The sequence below is a fragment of the Ictidomys tridecemlineatus genome, chromosome 1, assembly GCF_052094955.1.
Source record: "Ictidomys tridecemlineatus isolate mIctTri1 chromosome 1, mIctTri1.hap1, whole genome shotgun sequence".
In the NCBI taxonomy this organism is placed as follows: domain Eukaryota; kingdom Metazoa; phylum Chordata; class Mammalia; order Rodentia; family Sciuridae; genus Ictidomys; species Ictidomys tridecemlineatus.
The window spans coordinates 106,211,696-106,232,845 of record NC_135477.1 but is presented as its reverse complement, the minus strand read 5'-3'; the positions used below and the strand labels follow the sequence as shown (position 1 = coordinate 106,232,845).

Sequence of the window (21,150 nt, the reverse complement as noted above, 5' to 3'; positions counted from 1 at the left end):
TTTCCATCTTATCTCAGTACTTGTACTGTATCTATAACCAACAAAAGGAGCATTTTTTTGTTTTTGTTTTTGTTTTTTGTTTTTAATCCCCTGCACAGTTTCACAGATACAAGATTGGTTCTTACTCTTGATCTTGGCAACCTTAGTGTATGATATTTTTTTTCTTTATCTGTTGAGAACTTTAACCTTTCACAGAAAAGAAACAATTTATGGCTTCTTTTTCTAAATTGGCAGCATGCACTTTGGGGGCCATAAAAAGGTTACTGGAACATAAGCACTGCGTTAGCTCTGCAGTAGATCTGAAAACCAAGTTAGTTACTAAATGACTCACAGGCAAGTAGCACAGCATGGGTATGCTAGACAAAGGGATAATTCACATCCTACGTGAGATGGAGTAGGACTGGGACCGAGTAGGATGGCATGAAATTTCATCCTGCTACTCAGATTGGCTCAAAATTTAAAACATTATTTATTTTTTAAGATTTTTCCACTTAATATATTCAGACCATGGTTGGTTGTGGGTGACAAACCTGTGAAGGGGGTGGAGGGAGGCTGTTGTGCCATAAACAGAATTATTCCATTCTTCTCAAACCTTATTAATTCATGATGCTCTCCAAAGCCTGGAACCCTAGAAGAAGAGAAATGCAAGGAAGTTCAGTTATGTATATTAGACTTAAAGGGAAATATGGTCAAATTCTTTATCTATTAACGTTCAAGATCTAAAGTTTAATTTGTTCTGTTAAATGGTTGCCAAGTATAATCTTGACTATTGTTTGCTTACCTTTCATGAAACTAGAAAAATAAAAGATAATGCAGTCATTATTCCTGATGCCAAATTTAGCTAATTTAATAGTGATTAATTCAAGTAGATGTTATTTCAGATTTAGTTAGTTATTAGGAAGTGGGGAGAGTCTTTGGAAGAAGAGAGACCAGTAGTCAGAAGCCCCCCCCCCCATCCCCAGTCATGTGTCATGTTACCTCTAAAGGACATGCTCCAGTCTGTTTTCTTTTCCAAATTGGGCAAATAATATTTTTTATTTTTCTCCCATTTCATTCTTAACCACATTATTTCCATGTTCCTTGCTGTTAACTCCTCCTGCCACTGCCTGTCTCTGGTTATGTCCATTTCCCTTAAAAAGAAAAGGGGAACAGAAAGACCCCAACTGATAAATATTTCAGAGATTAGTTTTTATTATTATTATTATTATTTTTACTTTTGGCCTTGTCTGGTCATAACACCTCTATTGCTTTTGGCCTAACAACAGTTATGTAGGTGATGTAATCAGAATCTAATTCCTGACTAGATTTTTCTAGAATAAAACATTTTTAAAAAGAAGTTAATTATGAATAAAAAAGTAGTTTATTAATTTTCTACCACCTGCTCTTGTGAATTAATTGTAGAATATAAGTATGTTAGAGATAGTCTGTAAATTCATTTGTTTTCTTAGCCAAGTTTGCTTTTAAATTACTTTAAATTATTTATGATTATAATAAACTGAAGAAAATTTTGAAACTTTAGTGTAGCTATACTTACAGAGAATATTCGTGCTTTCTGATGGAACCTAATATTGCATTTTTTTGCTGTATCTGAAAATATAAAAAATATATATTTAAGGCATACAATTTGATTATCTAATATACATACTTTTTAGGAAATCATCACTAAAATTTTTCATTAATTACTGATGCTGCCTTTGGATGGGAAGAGAGATCAAGATATATACCATCCATTACCTTAGAGTGCCTGATCCTGTTACTTTTGTGACCATATCACTAAAAATGATAATTTCTGGACTGTGATTGTAGCTCAGTGGTAGAGCACTTGCCTCACACATACGAGGCCCTGGGTTCGATCCTCAGCATACATAAAAATAAATAAAGGTGTCCATCTCCAACTAAAAATTTTCAAAAATGATTCTTTAAAAAATAACAATTTCTGCCAGGTGCAGTTGGCTCACGCCTGTAATCCCAGCAGTTCAGGAGGCCGAGGCAGAAGGATTGAGAGTTCAGAGCAGCTTCAGATAAAGTGAAATGCAAAGTAACTCAATGAGAACCTGTCTCTAAATAAAATACAAACTAGGGCTGGGGATGTCGCTCAGTGGTCAAGTGCTCCTGAGTTCAATCCCCACTACTCCCCCACATCTCCCCCACAAAAACAGGTTTTTTTTTTGTGTGTGTGTGATGCTAAAGATCAAAACCAAGGCCTTGTGCATGCAAGGCAAGCACTCTACCAACTGAGCTGTATCCCCAGCCCCCAAAATAACAATTTCTAATTCATTAAGACCATTTTGTTGAGAAGCTTAATTCATATCATCTGCTGATGTTTCTACACAGGCTGTTAACGTAACTTGATCTCATACAAAGTCTGTATAATAACACAAATCTCGAGAGTTCGTCCTTGGTTTGTTTACATATTTTGGGTCCATTTCAAATCAGGATTATTACTGCTCTTCATTCCAAAATGAAGGGATTTGAAAGAGAAATTAGAGCTGTATCATTAGAGTCTTCCAAAAATTAATCTTTTTAGACTTTGTTTCATTAATGGCTAATTTTACTTGTATATGTGTTTTTGTCAGGGACTGGTGTTCTATGCAAAAGCTAAATATTTTCCACCAGAGTAATTTTATCTTTTTTTCTTCTAGAAACCTATGGATTTTCGTATCTAAATTTACTGAGTTTGATGCAAGAAAATTGCATAAATTATATAAGCATGCTATTAAAAAACGCCAAGAGTCTCAGGTAAAATAGTGCATCATATTTTATTCCTTAATTTATGTCATTAAAGTCATGATTCATTCTTTAATACAGAATAATTCAACTAATAAATGTAGAAGAAATGAATGATACAGAAAAATCAGCATTAGAAAATAACATCACTGGGTGTGGAGGTGCATGCCTGTAATTGCAGCTGCTCAGGACGCTGAGGCAGAAGGAGCACAACTTCAAAGCTAGCATGAACAATTTAGGAAGATCCTGTGTCTGATATATATATATTTATATATATATATATATATTTTTTTTTTTTTCAGTATTAGGGATCGAACCCAAGGACATTACCACTGAGCTATGTCCCTAGACTTTTTTATTTTTTATTTTGAAAACAGGGTATTCCTAATTTGGTTAGGACCCTGAGTTGCCAAGTCTAGCCTCAAACTTGGAACCCTCCTGCCTCAGCCTCTGGAGTCAACTGGGATTTCGAGTGTATGCCATTGTGCCTTGCTAATCCTATCTCAAAAATAAAAAGGGCTGTGGGATATAGCTTAGTGGCAGAATACTCCTAGGTCCAATTCTTAGTACTACCCCCCCCCCAAAAAAAATATATATATATAGTAGCTTAAGATCCACAGAAGGAAGTTGAAATTAATGGAATCACAGAAAATGATGGTATGCTTCAAAAATGTCAAAGTTATGCCAATAAGACTAAGGAATTATCACAAAATACATAATAACTAAATGTAACCTGGAGTTCTAGATTGGATCCTGGAGCAGAAAAGAGACATTAGAGAAAATGTCAAATCAGAATAAAGTATATTTCAGTTAATAGTATTGAGTCAATCATTGTTAATTACTTGGTTTTGATCATTATTCTATATAAGATGTTAACTTTAGGAGAAACTAGGTGAAGGACATAAGGGAATTTTCATTACTGTTTTTACAACTGTTGTGTTAAATATAAAATCTCAAAGTTGGTTTTAAAAAACAATCATGGGATAGATTAGAGAAAAAAGAAGATTTGTTAATGTTACATATTCATTTTTATGTCTTATGTGAAACTTTATTATCAGAATTTTCTTTTTTAAGAATTTTACCTATTCCTCTGTTTTATAGGGGTATTTGAAGGCATTTAAAAGATTCTTTTTTTATTTTAGCAAAACAATGACCAGAACAGTAACTCGAGTGCTCATATGATTAGAAATCCAGGTAAGTAAGCTTTACTAACTGTTCTGGAAGATTAAAAAAAATTGTCTTTTGGGGGGCTTTAATCAAATTATAAAAAGGATTGAGTCGTTCCAATTTAAAAGTACCTTTATATTGAAAATACTATAATTTTCATATATTTCTACATTATTAGATAAAAATCTATTCTCTTAAACAGTAATGTTTTAGCTTATTATCTTTTCCATAAACCAACCAACTTGTCAGTTTGTACAAGTTGTAAAATAATTTTTTAAGGTTAATGTTTATTTTTTTTAATGTAACTTTGAATAATGTATTCTTTCTGTATAAGGGCACAAATATCTGAGAAACGGTGGGCCCTGTATTTATCAATTGTGAGGTTTTTTTTTTTTTTTTTTTTTTTTTTTACATTTCAGAATCCCGTGACCTTTAGTTATGCTGCTTTTATAGACCATTTTAAAACTGGTTTAACTGCCTATATTTGGGAAATGATTTTGTTTTTTTAAAGTCATTAACAAAAGTTGGACTTTATCCAACAGATGTGGAAAGATTAAAAGAAAATACAAATCATGATGATAGCAGCAGGGATAGTTATTCTTCTGATAGACATTTATCTCAGTATCACGATCATCATAAAGACCGTCATCAGGGAGATTCTTACAAAAAGAGAGATTCCAGGAAAAGACCATATTCATCATTTAGTAATGGTAAAGATCATCGTGAGTGGGATCACTACAAGCAAGACAGCAGGTAAATTTGACAAGTTACTTTTGAAATTTTGCTTATTCATATCCTTCTCCTTTTAATTAAACCATACTTGCTGTATTTGACCTATCAACCAGTTAATTTTCACACAGTCAGTCTAGGTCTTGTTCTGTAAATGAGAAAAATTGACATACACCACTTTTTTGTTATTAATAAGAACTGATTTTCTGTATAAAGTGGTTTTGGGATTATAAAACTGAATCAAAATATGCAACGAGAGATGAAAGTTATTGTAAGGAGTTCTGTTCATGTGACATTCATTATTGTTTAAAAGTACCTTTAAATTAAGAGGATATTTTATTTCTAATATATATCTACAATATTGGCTTTGGAGACTGTTGCCTCAAATACTTTTCAAAATATAATAGGGTAAAATAGAACATGATGAAATAATGGTTCAAATTTGTTGAAGGGAATTCTGCATTTCATATTTTTAAAAAATCATGAGAAGAAAAAAATAATTCATGTGGATACAACGTAACGTTAAACTTAATCTCAGCACTCTGGTATAGTCCTGAAAGCAGGAAGTCTTAAATATGTATTGTTTTTATTATTTGAAACCTTTGAAGAATAAGCAGCCTGAATATATAATAATAGCACAATAACATTTACTCCTTTATTGGTAAAGCAGTGTTTTTAATCATTACTAAAAGTAAACTGGGCTGGAGTTCTGGCTCAGAGGTAGAGTGCTCACCTAGCACATGTGAGGCCCTGGGTTGGATTCTCAGCACCACATAAAAATAAATAAGTAAAATAAAGGTATTGTGTATAACTACAATTGAAAAATAAATATTTTTTAAAAAAGTAAACTCAAAAACTTTAAGAATGAAAGTAAAGATCAGCAAGAAATTAGAAGGGCTGTGGATATAGCTTAGTGATAGAGTACTTGCTTAGCAGGCACGAAGAAGCCCTGAGTTTGATCCCCAGCACTAAAAAGAGAAAAAGAAATTAGAAGACATTGTATTTGGTTATGCTCACAGCAGCAATTTCTTCTCTGAGAACCTCTGTCATACTAAACATATCCATTATAGAATGACTTAATGTTAGAAAGGGGAATATAATAAAAAGAAAAAGGCATATTTGTAGTAGTATATACTTATATATAATTTCACAGGCAATTTTGTATTGTTTTTAATAACTTTTATTCAACCAAAAAACATACATTCAGTGTATTTTTTTAAACAGGCAAACATAGAAATTATTTCTCGTTAAATTACCACATTTATTTTTTAGCAAATTGTCACACGAATGAGTAAAATCACATATTTTTATCTTCAACATTCAAAAAAGGGTTGAATTTTAAGGGTTTTTTTTTATATACTTGTAGTTATCACTTTCCAACTTTCAGACAATCAAGATGAATTATTACAAGTGATTCATAGTATAAAAAGTAGCAGTTTTCTTAAGATGGGCATGGGAAATTAGCTACTGACTGAGGTACTCAGTATGGGTCACTTTAGTTTTATGCATTAAATAATTTTCTCAAAGAGATATTTCCAGTAATTTTAAAGCTCATTTTTATAGTTTAATGAAATGCTGAGATTGTATACAATTAAAAGCATGTTTTAAAATATTATTTTTGTTTTTTAATAAAATTATTTTTGAAACATTTAAATTTAAATTATTAGTTTGACTAAAAACCTAATTTCTTTTTTATTAGATATTACAGTGACAGAGAAAAACACAGAAAACTGGATGATCACAGGAGTAGAGATCACAGGTCAAATTTGGAAGGAAGTTTAAAAGATCGATCTCATTCTGATCACCGATCTCATTCAGATCATCGGTTACATTCAGATCACCGGTCAAGTTCTGAATATATACACCATAAATCTTCCAGGGATTATAGGTATCATTCAGATTGGCAAATGGACCACAGAGCTTCCAGTAGTGGCCCTAGATCACCACTAGATCAGAGGTCTCCTTATGGCTCCAGATCTCCATTTGAACATTCAGTTGAACACAAAAGTACACCTGAGCATACCTGGAGCAGTCGGAAAACATAACAAAAACTGATGTTTTGTCTTTCTGGACTTTTCTTTTAGCCATATATCATAAACCAACACAGTAATTGCCTTACATGACTTGAAAGATATAAACAGATCTTCTATCAGTAGCAGTATTGTTACTTCTTTCCAGGATGCAAGGTCTATTATCCCAACAGAAGAGAAAATATTTTTATATTTAAGGATTATGCTGCACTGTGCTACAGATATTGTAGTACTTTTTTTTTTTATTTTTTAAAGAAATGGAAAATGTTTACTATAACAGGGACCTCAACACTGCCCTCGAATATAGGCTGGATAAAACTGTTTTTAAGTCAGTGATTTTAGACTGACCTTCATTTAAATTATGTTTGTATATGAACTTTACTCTGACCTGTGATCATGTTTCAGGAAGGAATGAAAGAGAGTTCTTTTCTTAATAAAGAAAAAACACTCAAGGACTTTGTTCACTTTCCAAAGCTACTTGTTTACATTGTACACTGCGACCACCTTGCCGCTTTTCATCACAAGCTTGAATATTTAAATTCTGTACTTATATCTGTAATATAGCCAGAAATTTCCTGTTTGTGATCTATTATTATGCCTTTTTACAAGAAAAAAATGGCTGTAAATTATTGTAAATGTATTAAATGAACTTTCCTTACTTTTCTTCCCCTTCTCAGGCTTTTTTTTTTTTTTCACTGTTCCTTTCCCTACCAACTCAGGCCTTCTTATTAAAAAAACAAAAAACAAACAAACAAAAAAAAACAGTGTTAATAACACTTTTTAATAATTTGTCTTGATGGAATCATTGTTTAGAATGTTAAAAAATGGGGAAAGGCGCCACTTATTTCCATTAGTTCTCTTTTTTATATTGAATATTTTATTAGATACATGTGATGCCCCCCACCTTTTTTTCTTTTTTAGCCAATATTGTGTTTGTAGTTAAAAAAAAAAAAATGGTGAAATAATATGGAAAATCTAAACTGCATGCTCTGGAAACATTTTTTTCAGATGCATTTGGTTTAAAAGAGTAGGTGTATGAACACTCTAAGAATCCAAAACAGCCAAAAGTTATTGTAAATCCATTTGTTTTCCCCTTTCATGTGGGCAATAATGTCAAATGTGCTATGCAGCCAGGTTAACATTTTAGACAAACTTGATTGACTTTTAATATAAACTGTTACAATGCACACTGATTGTATATAAAAACCTTATATATTACAAATTAAATTTAAGAAAAAGGATATGTGGGCTCCTGTACTTTTCTCCTGCATTCTTATTCCCTAAAGCACTTAATCTTTTTTTCTCTCCCTTAAGTAATATTTAGCTACCAGAGAAAGGATATTTTGGTAAGCAGTTGAAAATTGATAATGTGTAGTACTACAAATAATCAATTTTGAAGACTATGTACATCTTTCTATGAAATAAAACTTAGATCACAGAAATTTTTGTTGGACCATTTGGCTTTCTGCAGACAATATTTTAGGATGCCTTATTTATTCATAGGTTTTTTATTTCTTGTATTCAGTGGGAAATTTTGAATCATGGCATGTATTCATTCTTGGATGTATGCTGTGATGTAACAAATTTGAGCCTTACTTTTGACAAATGTAAGTATATGGACATATTTCTATAATATTCCTATACATGTCCAAATTGAATTGTTGTAGAAGCTGCAATCTACTAAAGTTTGTATATTTTTTTTAATATTTTCCTTTTATCCCAGTCAGTTTTAAAATTTATATGATGTGGATGAAACAACACCCTCCCTTTAAACACAGATTTTTCTTTTAGATATAGTTGCCCTGAAGAATGATGATGTGTTTGTTCCTGATATCTGAAACAACATATGAAGGAATAACTCCATAGTTTCTAATTAAATATGAAAATGAAGAAAGAACTCAGTGCTGACATTTTTTTTTAAAAGTTTTCCACTTTTCTCCACATTTAATATAAATAATTTTATTGCACAAGAGCATTTGATTAAAAAATTATGCTGCTCAATATATTAACACAGCTAAGGGGCTGGGGTTGACCTTTCTTAATACATTATTTTTTAGTAAGCTGTGACATTTGCATTATATCCTTTTGTGCAAATTTCATAGAACAGTATTGTATTTTTGGAAATAAGAGAATGAGCTCTAGTTTTCTAATATTTCAGTCAACTAGCTGAGTTGAATGAAGAATCTAATACTAACATTTATTGATACTAAACATGTAATTATTTGTAAAATGTAATTATTTAGGAAAGGAATAAGCCATAAATTTGTTAAGAAACAATAGAGAAGAACATGAGTACCTAAACAGGGATCATTTTCTATAAAAATGCTTATTTTTTTGTCTCTTACATGCTCATTGTGCTTTACTATTTTTATCCGTTTGTTTAAGCCTGAGAGATTTTGCATAACATTGTATCAGTCAACTCTCCACTTTAATAATATGCAATAAAAGATTCTTATTAAAAGTAATGACCTCTCTGCTTATAAAGAAAATATTCCTTATTTAGGGTATATAGAAAGAAAATAGTTTTAAGACTATGAAAACAGGAGTTTGAATGATTTCCTTCATTAGTTTCAGGGTGTGAGTGGCTTAATAAACAACTGTCAGAATTTTATATACTCTAGATTACATGTGATTTTTTAAAAAATCTGGTTTTGTAGTTTTTGTAATAAAAGATTGGGTAGATTGTGGGCTAACAGATTTATACAGATTATCATTTTAATGTGATTTGTCAAGAACATTACAGGAGTTATTTGACATGTCTTTTTTCTCTGCATGTTTGTTTCTGACTAGAAAATTAACTTTGGATCATAACTAATTACTGTAGCTTTATAAATACAAAGACTGAAAAGGGATGGAGGTTTAGAAAAGCAACTAATTTTTAAATATGAGATTTTTGTTTTAGGCTTACCCAGTTAATATCTGAAATATGACCATATATTGGTAAATGGGAGATAGTTTTAAATTTTTTAGTTTATTAGCAAATAATATAATTTTTTCTGAATAGATCTGTACAAACATCTTTATACAGAAACATTTTTAAGCAGATTAAGTTCAAAACTCAAAAAGTATAAAATATTTACATATTTTTGTAGCACTGTATACAAGATTTTCAAAGAGGGAAAGTTGTTAAAAGGGAGACATCTGGAGAACAGTGCAGCAGTAAAGAAAATAATTCAATCAAAATTACATTTTTTTCTTGGAAATAGCTAATAAGTGATCTTGTAGTAGAATTTATAAATTTTCATTTTTAAATTTTTTAAAAATTTGGGACCTAATGGGTTGATTTCCTTATAGAATATCTTGGGAGTCCTTGTAAAGGAAGAGTGAAGGATAGGAAATCTTAGCTATGTATAAAGATGAAAGATGTGATTACTTAGGAAAGAGGACTTAAAAAAAATTTTAAGATTCTTTTTCTGAGTGTCTATAGAAATTCTCCAGTGGACCTTAATGTGCTAATTTTTTTACCCTAACAGAATTCTAGCCACTTTGTCCTTTAGTTTAAAAAAAAAAAAGTTGTAATATGAAGAAATATTAGTGTTTTAAACTCACAAATGAATGAGATATTCTTAATTTCATGGTCCACTCTACATTTGAGTCTTGATTTAAATATTAAACTGAAGGAATAAACAGTCTGAAACAATAATTCTACTAAAAGGGCTAAGATACTGATTGCATTGGTAATAAGCATAGTTTGGAAGAAAATGTCGCTTTATTGTAATTGCAGTGTTATATACTTTTAGGCTTTCTTCTAAAGAATGAACTGTGGAACTGAGCTGCCCACTGTTTACATTTTTTCATCTGTTTACTTCTCAAATCTTAAAGCTTTGTTTGTGGTGCCCTAGAGTTTCATGGACTAGGTGGAGGTGGTTTTGTTTTTTGATTTTCTTTGCTTGGATGTTGTCTCAATTCTGTTTACTTTCCGGAGGCTCTATTGCTATCATATGACTTTTGATTTCTGTCCTTGTTTCAATAGCTTTTTTCTTTTTTGTGCTGAGTATCTTGCTTTTAAGCACACCCCTGATCTCATCTCCACTTAAGTAATAGCTGGTGGATATCTAATCTTATAATATGTAAAACCAAACACCCCTTTTACACCAATAACATTAAAATGCCTTCCCCATTTTTTGTTAGGTCTGACCTAACTAAACACTTTTCTCTCAGCTGTTTCCAGTCTTTTTTGAATCACTACTGCCATTGCAGCTCTTAGAACATGGAAGAATCCTTCTGGGTCAGCATTGTTCTATTAGAGTGTTTGTCTGATTTTTACCAAGCTGTCACCTCCTTTAGTTCACAGCTCAATTGTCATCTCAAATTAGTATCCTGAGTCCATCATTTTTAAATCCCTTACCTTGCTTTTTTCCCCAGCATTTCACCACTCTTACGTATTCTACTAGACCTTATGTATTTTGATCATTTGCCATTGACTACCTCCCCAGTAGAATGTAAGTTCCATTAGAGCAGAGCCTTAATTTTGTCAACTCACTGCTTTATCTCCAATACCTAAAATTGGATTTTTTTTCATTATTTTGGTGTTTTACCCAGAAATGCCTATGTCCTATAAATGCCAATGTTGCCTGTCTTTTATCTTGCTATTGTTAACTTGATCCATTGGTATTATTAGTAAGTTGCATGCCGTATCAGTATCTTCTGAATACTTAAGTCTTTTTACTGCCTTCCAGTTTTTAAATTTTGCTGATAAAAATCACCTGGGGCATTTGAGACATAGAAATGCTCAAGTCTTATTTCTAGAAATTAAAATTGGCAGCAGGCAGGGAGAGACTCCAATTAATTTTTTTTTTCATTTTGCAAAACTGGGAATTGAACCCACAAATTTCTTCCATTTATTTTGGAATTATTATTATGGGAATTGAACCCATAAATTTCTTCCATTAATTTTGAAACAGGAACTCACCAAATTGCCCAGGCTGACATTGAACTTGGGATCAACCTGCTTTAATTCTAGAGTAGCCTGGGTTACAGGCATAAGCCACTGAGTCTTACCAATAGTGTATTTATTTTGCTGACTTAAATAATCAATACAGAAATTAACTTCATAGTTACAAAGACCAAACTTACATATAAATGAAGAATTGGTTTCAATAACTTATGGCTATTTAGGAAATAATGGTGATGTTATAATAGGAAAATATAAAACAATTTGATTTGTCTATTCCTTTACACTTTGAAAAGAAATTTATTTTTAAATGGCGTGATACATTATCTTTTTCTACTCACACCTAAAGAACCCATCTTGTAAAGACCCTAATACAATAGAAACATGTTGCATTTCCAATGTTTTTAAAGTAAAATTTAAAAATTCCCATCTAGCCAGGCATAGTGGTGCCCGCCCACCTGTAATACTTTGAAGGCTAAAGCATGAAGATCACAAGTTAAAAGACTAGCCTCAGCAATATGGCATGACCCTCAGTAACTTAGAGAGACCCTGTCTCAAAAATAAATATAACTGGGGATGTAGCTCAGTCAGTGATAGAGTGCCCCTGGGTTCAATCTCAAGTAGCAAAAACAACCAAAATAAATCCTCTTGCTTGCTGTATTTTTCACATTAAAAAAAAAAATCAGATCAAGTTTACATCCTTTCTAAGCATATAGTGTGATTAGCTTTCACAGATTATACAGTTGTGTAATATTGTATTTATGGTACAAAATGTTTCCATCACTACTAATGAATTCTATTTCTTTCTCCTCTAACCAGCCCCTGACAACACTGATATTTTCATATAGATACTACTTTATCCATAATGTCATTTAATATATTGTCTTTTGAGTCTGCCTTTTACAAAACATAATGCTCTTGTTCATCCACGTTTTTGCATTTAACAGTAGTTCATTCTCTCACTGCTGAAAAAATACCTTGTATTGGGTATGTTACAATTTGTTTATCTACTCAGCAGCTGGATGAAAAAGTTGGATTTTCAGTCTTGGCTATTATGAAAATGGTGGAAACATTCATGTACAATTCTCTGGGTAAACATGTATTCTGATTTTTCTTGGGTAAATTTTTTGAAATAGTATTTTCAGGTTATGTGTTTTACTTTATTAAAAAAAGGAAAAACTGACTTTCCCAAGTTGAACGTACCATTTTACATTCCTCCCTCTTATATATGAGAGTTCTTAATTACTCTATGTGTGAGATTTTCTGTTGTCAGTTTTTAAAAAACCTTAGCCATTCTAATAATAACTGACTGTGGTTTTAATTTTCCCTAATAACTAATGATGTTGAACATCTTTTAATGTGTTTATTTGCCATCCTTTTCACTGGTATGTTCAAATTTTTTCCAATTTTATGAAATATAATTATTGATACAACTCATTAGTAAATTTTGCAAATATTTTCTTCTAGTTTGTGGTTTGTCTTTATTTTCTAAACATTGCTTTTAAATGTAGGGGTTTTAATTATTTTATTAAATTCTGTTTATCATTTTTTTCCTCTTTGTATAAATGTTTACCTAAACTAAGGTCACACATGACACCATAAGGATTATACTTTTGGGAGGTGGAGTGGGATTTAATCCAGGGATACTTAACCACTGAACCATCTCTTCATCCCTTTTTTTGCTTTTTATTTTAAGACAAGAGTCTCACTAAGTTGCTTAGGGCCTTGCAAAGTTACTGATTCTGGTCTTGATACCTGGTCTTAAATGCCTCAGTCATTTAAGTCTTTGATTAATTTTGAGTTTGCCTTTCATGTATAGTGTGCAGTCTGGATCAGTTATAGTTTTATTTGGATATGTATATCCAGTTTTTTCAGCACCATTTGTTGAAAAGATTGTTCCATTGAATCTCAATTTCACTTTTATTGAAAATAAATTATATATATGGGTCTGTTTCTTAGCTCTCTATTCTGTCCTATTACTTTGCATTTGTCTTTATACCAACACCACACTATCTTAATTATTAATGCTTATAGTAAACCATAATCAAAATTATTTTAGCCTTTCTAATTTCTTTATGTTTCCACATTTTATAATCAAATTTGTCAGTGTCTACCCAAAAACATACTAGGGTTTTGATTGTGATTGGACTGGAAAACACTGATAATTTAACAGTACTGAGATTTTCTTTCTTTTTTTATTATTTATTTTTTAGTTGTAGTTGAACAAAATGCCTTTATTTCACTTATTTATTTTTATGTGTTGCTGAGGATCAAACCCAGAGTCCTGCATGTGCCAGGCGAGTGCTCTACCACTGAGCCACAACCCCAGCCCCTTAATACTAAGATTTTCATCTCATGAACATAGAACATTATTTTCATTATTTAGAATTTTAAATTTCTTTTGGTGTGTTGTGGTATTTCACTGTACTAATCTAGCTTTTGTTCATATTTTAGATGTATTCCTAAGTATAAATTCATCTTTTTATGCTATTGTAAATAATTTTATGTGATTTTTGAGAAATCATTTTTTGGATGTAACATTTTTTCTTGACCTTACTATAATCACTAATTAGCTCTAATAGGTTCATTCTAGATTCTTAGAGGTTATATTTTATTTGATTTGGCTTTTTTTGGGGGGGGGGAGGGTGGATACAGTACTGAGCATCAATCCTAAGGCCTTCCATGCTAGGCAAGTTATCTACCACTGAGCTGCATCCCTGCTCCTTTTTATTTTGAGAGGTGCTTGCTAATTTGCCCAGGCTGGCCTCAAACTTGGAAAAGAATGGACAATTTGCTGTGTGGGGTAGAGGAAGTTAAGAATTCATTATTTAACTGGTGTTAACTGAAGGAGTTTATTTTTTGTAATGCTCTTTATCTTAAGGACATTTTCTTCTAATTCTAGTTTGCTGAGAATTAAAAGGAAAATAGTATTTGCATTTTATCCTTAAAATAATTCTAAGTGATTGTTTATGGGATATGTTTATCTGTTGCACAACTTTTCAAACTATAGATTCAGATTATAGGAGTGCCATACTCTTTTCCTGTTACATATTGGTTTCTCACAGTGCTTGCTTTTTATCCAAGAAATGACCAAACAAGAGCTTTATAATGTGGGATCTAATGTTGAAACTGAACTGTCTCAAATTGACACAGGGATGTTTTCACTGCATTTGTGACCACAAGCTATAGTCCACATTCAGCCTTTAAGAATTATTAAAATTTATCTGGTTTATACTTACCTATTTTAAGCACTCTTGCTGTCATGCTGTGCCTCTAACTGTAGTTTATGTAGTTCTGTAGTACTGTAATTCAGAATCTTTCCACTCTTTGCAATTCAGCTGACTGGGTTACCTCGTGGCCTCTGCTCAAATTGGTTTAAAAAATAACTAAGATTTTATAGATTGTCCATGTTTTTTCTTGTTAGGTTGAGAGGAGTTTTCTTTGATAGTTATCTACATCCTAAAAAGGGAAACTCAAGTTTTTCTTTTAGTCATCTATATTGAGAATACTATACATATAATAAAATGCATACAGTACATTTGGGCAAAAGAATATACTAACAAACACAATACAATATTTCCATCACCCCAAAAGTTTTCATTGTGCCCCTTCTATGTCAAATCCAATTCTGAAACTGGCCCAGACATCTACACACTAATCTGCTTTAAATTCTGTAGGTTAAATTTATCTTTACATTAGAGTTTAAAACCACTGGGATCATACAGTGTACATTCTTTTATTCTAACTTCTTTTGCTCAGCATAGTTTTGGGGGTTTTTTTGTTTGTTTGTTTGCTTAGTTTTGTTTTTAGATTAGTATATGTTGCATCTATCAGTAGTTCATTCCTTTTTTTTTTTTTTTTTTGGTGGATTTGGGGTGGGTACTGGGAACTGAATCTAAAGGTGCTTTACCATTGAGCTACCTCCCTAGTTCGTTTCTTTTTTATTTTGAGACAAGGTCTTGCTAAATTGCTGAGGCTTACCTAGAGCTTCCAGTCCTTCTGCCTCAGCTTCCTGAGTTGTTGGGATTACAGGTGTGGGCTACTACATCCGGTTTCATTCCTTCCTATAATTGCTCACCTAACAAAGGGGTTTCCAGTTTTAGGTTAATATCAATAAAACTTCCATAAACATTTCTTTGCAAGTTGCTTTGTGTATATGTTTTCTTTCTCAGGAAAATACCTTGAAAAGGAATAATGACAAGTACACCACTGAACTTTTTAAGAAGGTACCAGACTCTTCAAATTGGCTCTACCATGCTGCAGTGTATGAAAACTCCAGTTGTTTTATATCTTTGACAGCACTAACTATTGTTAATATATTTTAGGAATTACAATAATTGTGCAGTGGAATCACATTATGGTTTGTATTTCCATTTTATTAATGACTGATGAACTGGGCTTTTTTCACATGCTTTTTGGTCATTTGTATTTCTTAGGTTAAGTATAATCTTCTGGTCATTTTGTATTTGGTTTGTCTTCTTTAAAGCATTTTTAAGTATATCATGAGTACAAATTCTTTATTTTATATCTATATTATAAATATTATCTCCTAACACCTTGTTTTTAACAGTAATTTCAAAGTACAAATGTGTTTAAATTACATTTACTAATTTTTTCTTAATATTTAATATATTTTGTATTCTACTCAAGAAACCTTTTCCTAAAGTCACAGAGATTTCCTGTGCTTGCTTTCTTAATTTTTTAATTGATACATAAAAACATAATTGTACATGTTTATGGTGTACCATATGATGTTTTGATACATGTATACACTGCATAAGGTGTAATTTTTTAATATCCTTTTTATATGGGGTGTGTTGAGAAGTGTATTCCTCTATTTTATGGAAGAGTTTTGTATAGGAGTATAATTTCTTAATTAAATGTTTGACAGACTTCTTTTGACCAGGAAGAACATTTGGGATTGGTGTAAGTAGATATGAGATTATTCATATTTTCTATTTCTTCAGTCAGTTTTTATAGTTTCTTCTATCTTTTAAGGAATTTGTACATTTCCTTTAGGTTGTCAAATTTTGGGAGAGGTATTTAGTTATTCATATTTCCTGTAAATGTCTGCAATCTGTAATGATATTTCCTTTTTGTTTCTAAAGCTTGTCAATTTTATTCATTCGTTCATTCATTTAATGTACTTGGGATTGAACCCAGGGATGCTTTTCACTGAGCTACATCCAGCCCTTTTTATTTTTTGAGACAGGTTCTCACAAATTTGCTGAGGCTGACATAAAACTTGAAATCCTTGTGAGTCACAGGGATTATAGGAATGCCCCACTACACCCAGTTTATTGATATTTTTAGAACCAGTTTTTTGTTTTATTAAATTTTTCTTTTTTCTTTCTTATTTGTTACTTTCAAAAATAGGTTTAGAGCATTTTTAGGTTCACAGCAAAATTGGGAAATACAGACATATCCTACGTACGCTCTGCCCCCACTCATGCGAAGTATCGCTGTTGTCAGCCTCCCCTACCAGTAGTTCATTGCTACATTGATGAATCTACAGTGACACATCATTATCACCCAATGTCAATAGTTTACATTAGGGCTCACCCCTAGCATATATTCCATGGCTTTGGAGAAATATATAATGACATGTACCCAAATTTTTAGTATCATACAGAGTATTTTCAGTGCCCTAAAATTTTTCCGTTTATTCATCCTTCCCTCTGCCCTAATTCCTGGCAACCACTGATCCTTTTAATTTTGCCTTTCCCAGAATTGTAAAACATAGATAGCCTTTTCACATTGGCCTCTTTCATTTATGCACTGCTTGTTTTTTCATGACTTGGGTAGTGCATTTCTTTTTAGCATTATGTAATATTCTGTGGATGTACCACAGTTGTCCATTCATGTTATAAAGGACATTTTGATGGCTTCTGAATTTTGGTAATTATGGATAATGCTGCTCTGAGCTTTGGTGTGAAAATTTCTTATGGGCATAAAATTTCAACTTCTTTGGATAAATACCAAGGAGCACTACTGCTAGATAGTGTGGTAAGAGTGTGTGTAGTTTTGCAAGAAGCTGCTAAACTGCTTTCCAAAGAGGCTATACCAATTTGCCCTCACTAGCATTGAATAACAGTTCTTGTTGCTCCGTATTCTATTCTTGTCAGTATTTTGTGGTGTCAGTGTTCTGGATTTGGACCATTCCAATAGGTAGGTAGTGATATCCCTTTATTGCTTTAATTTGCATTCCCCTGCTGACATATGATATGGATGACATGGAATATCTTTTCTTATGCTTATTTGCCATCAGTATGTCTTCTTTCAGGAGGTTTCTCTTTAAGTCTTTGCCCCGTTTTGAGTTGTTTTCTTTTTGAGTTTTAAACACTCTCAAATATATTTTGATGCAAACCTTTATCTGATGTGTCTTTTCCACATATTTTCTTCGAGTCTGCAGCTTGTCTTTTATTCACCTTCTTTCACAAACCTGAAATTTTTAATTTTAATAAGTCAAGCTTGTTGTATTTTTCACAGCTTGTGCCTTTGTTTCCTACCTAAAAGGTCATTGCAAAGCTTAAAGCCATCTGGGTTTCCTCTGTTGCTTGTCTCTTTATTTGATTGATTTCTGTTCTCATATATTTTCTTCTACTTACATTAGGTTTAGAATTTTTTGTTTTGTTTTGCTTTTGCTTATTTTGTAATGTGATGGTTAAGGTCATTGATTTTTGAACCCTGTTTTTATTCTAACACAATCACTAAAAGCAATAAATTTCCTTCTAAGCACTGCCTAAGGGGCATCCCCCAAGTTTTGCTATATTGAGTTTTATTTTCAATTCAAAATTTTTTTTAATAAAAATGAGACCTTTATTTGCTTGTTAATGTATCAAAATATTAAAACTGGAAAATTCAGCCAAGTTCTTCGCAGTTTTGCTTGAAAATATCTTTTAAACTCGGCAAATTTGATTCCCTTAAGAATCTCAACAGAATATGGGCCAATCTCAACTTCACAAACAGTTTGGTGCCAGGATCATTCATCTATTCCTCCTTTCACTTGTTCATTCCATTGGTTATTCTTTTGTCAGTTCATTTCTTTGTTTCTTCTCTTATTTTTATAACACTCAGGTGTGCATAACTGGATTCACTCACTGGGAGCACTCTACTCTGCTCATTAGTACCTCATCTTCTCAGGTAGTGAGGAATCATTAATGGGAGCATTCTGGGAACTACACTTAAAATCAAGGTGCTGGGAGGGTCGTGTTCCCACCGAACACTTTATGGAAGTATCTTTTCTTGTCTCTTTCACCTTCCAGTGGCCCCAGCCATTCCTTGGCTTATGGACACACACCTTCCGTTTTTGCTTTATTCTCTCAAAATATTTTCTAATTTCTTTCATTATTTCTTTTTAAACTATGTTATTTAAAAGCTATGGTTTTATTTTTAAATATTTTTGACAGTATCTCAATTGTTCATTATAGACTATTTGGGGATTAAAAAAAACTGGGCTAGAAATTTTTCTCCACTATGATATGAAAGACAGGCCTTCACCATTAAATTACCTTTTAAAGTGTATGCAACTGATTTTTCAAGGAGACTTTTGGAGAAAGCTAGAGGAACAGTGAATATGGCAGATAAATGAGCAGTTAGAAAATTTCTCTTTCCCTGATGAAATATTTGGCAATGCTATCACACTGATATAAAAGAAAGTGTATCTAATAAAATTAGATTTGGCTAAGGAGATTTTTAAGTACAACATGGAAAATGCCCATTTCTTCTTTTATTAGTATGATGAGGTATTGCAAGAGAGAGATTAGCTGAAGAAAGAACTGTTTTGTTTCAAGAATTAGAAAAAAATAGGATTCAAAACATGTCCCATCCTTCAAAATATCTTTAATATAATAAATGGCCTCAGGACAGAGATCAAATCTAGGATGTGGCCAGTAAAATGTACTACAGGATAAAGATCAACCCAATGTGTGATCATAACTCCTCTTATCAAGAATTCTGAAATGTTGTACATTATAGACAGACTGTAGCAAAAGTCCTCCTGTATTTAAGGGCATTTCCACACAGTGGTTTGATGTGTCCAAGGAAGAGTGAAGAGAAACTCTAAATTATTGCTGTGTCTTTTGGGACACTAAACCATATTTCTTAAAAGTCCCAAAGAGCACTTAAAATAATAATTGTATTCTTATTTTATTTATTTTTATGTGGTGCTGAGGATCGAACCCAGGGCCTCTCGTACAAGGCGAGCGCTTTACCACTGAGCCCCAGCCCCAGCCACATAACTGTATTTCTTAAAGGTGCTTAAAGTCACCTACTGGGAATACATTGGACAGATGGTTCATAAGAAAAGAAGTTCCTGGGTCCCCACATTTTTATGAGCAGGAATCACTGAAAAAGTGGCTGATCTATAAAAATGGGTCATTTCTTTTGAAAAAAAAAAGAGAGAGAGAGAGAGAGCTCAGATGTTAGAACTAAAACCTACAGAGAAAGTACTAAAGAAGAGTGTCTTCCATGATTTTGGGGCTGCTGGTGATGAAGGCCCAGGTGGGTCTCAGAAGTGCTATGGACTGGTTACTACTGTGGGTCTTTCATTTCTAATTTTTAAAATACTAGTGTCTTTGAAGTTATCCCTATCTCACTATTGTTTATTAGGTGTTTGGGAGGCAAATAATTTGTTTTTCACTTCCTAGATCTTCAGAACAAGAAGGGTACCACCTAAGGAGTTTCATCCATGTTCACATCTGAGTCACATCATGATTTTGATTTCAAGACTTGATTTCATAAGTGAATGAAAACTTGGGGAGTATTGAGAGTAAGGGGTTATATTTTACATGGGTACATAGATGGCATATGAATTGTTGTAGCCAGTAAGGTCAAGTAGAAAGCTGACCCCAATCATTGCACCCAATCCTGAACAGATAGGTTTGTATTTACAAATAAGTGGTGAGGACTAATTTTTTCTATTGAATCTGGGTAGGCCATGTGACTCTGACTAATGAAATGTGTTTAAAACTTTATTGTGTGACTTTGAGATCCAGGTCTTAACATATGCTGCAGCTTTTTAATTTCTTCCTTATGGAGTACAATAAGTAAAGAATTTTGGGATAGACCAATGAATTCTGAGAAACCCATGTGGAAAGAGAAGCCCAGATAACTCAAGCCATTCCAGTCACCCCACCCTGAAGCATCAGATATATAAATTAAGCCATCAGGGCTCCTGCAGACCCTGTTGAATCATTCTAGTCAACTCTCAATGGACCAGAGATAAGTCATCCTCATTGAGCTCTGCCCAGAAATACTATTGTTTTAAGCCACTGAGTTTTGAGGTAGTTTGTTTCACAAAAATACATAACTGAAACATGTATATACACATATGAACATAGTATGCCCATGTAAATATTTATATAGTTCTAATCTTGTTTATGGTTTGTTTACTGCTGAGACGCTCATTTAGCTGTAACAAAAAAACACATTTGTCAAAATAGACTCCTCAGATGTTAATTCTTTTTCACTTTACCTTGATCCTGAGTGACCCTCATTATGGATCTTCTGAGACTAGGACAATAATATTATTGATACGTTTGGTAAAATTGACTCTAGAGTATGGCACTTTGGCAGAAGTCTCTTGCCATTATAGCCAGATGT

General features: G+C 32.4%; 1 protein-coding gene across 2 annotated transcripts in view; it reads left to right on the top strand.

The window, feature by feature from the left end:
* The window catches only part of Chd1 (chromodomain helicase DNA binding protein 1), a 70,918-nt gene extending 63,024 nt beyond the window's left edge, over nucleotides 1–7,894 (top strand). For both annotated transcript variants that reach the window (XM_005326136.4, XM_040271820.2), the window contains 4 exons: nucleotides 2,643–2,739; nucleotides 3,870–3,921; nucleotides 4,437–4,647; nucleotides 6,323–7,894. In XM_005326136.4, coding sequence (XP_005326193.1) covers nucleotides 2,643–2,739; nucleotides 3,870–3,921; nucleotides 4,437–4,647; nucleotides 6,323–6,668 — 706 coding nt within the window. In that variant the 3' untranslated portion in view covers nucleotides 6,669–7,894. The remainder of the gene's footprint in view (nucleotides 1–2,642; nucleotides 2,740–3,869; nucleotides 3,922–4,436; nucleotides 4,648–6,322) is intronic.
* The last annotated feature ends 13,256 nt before the right edge of the window (nucleotides 7,895–21,150 follow it).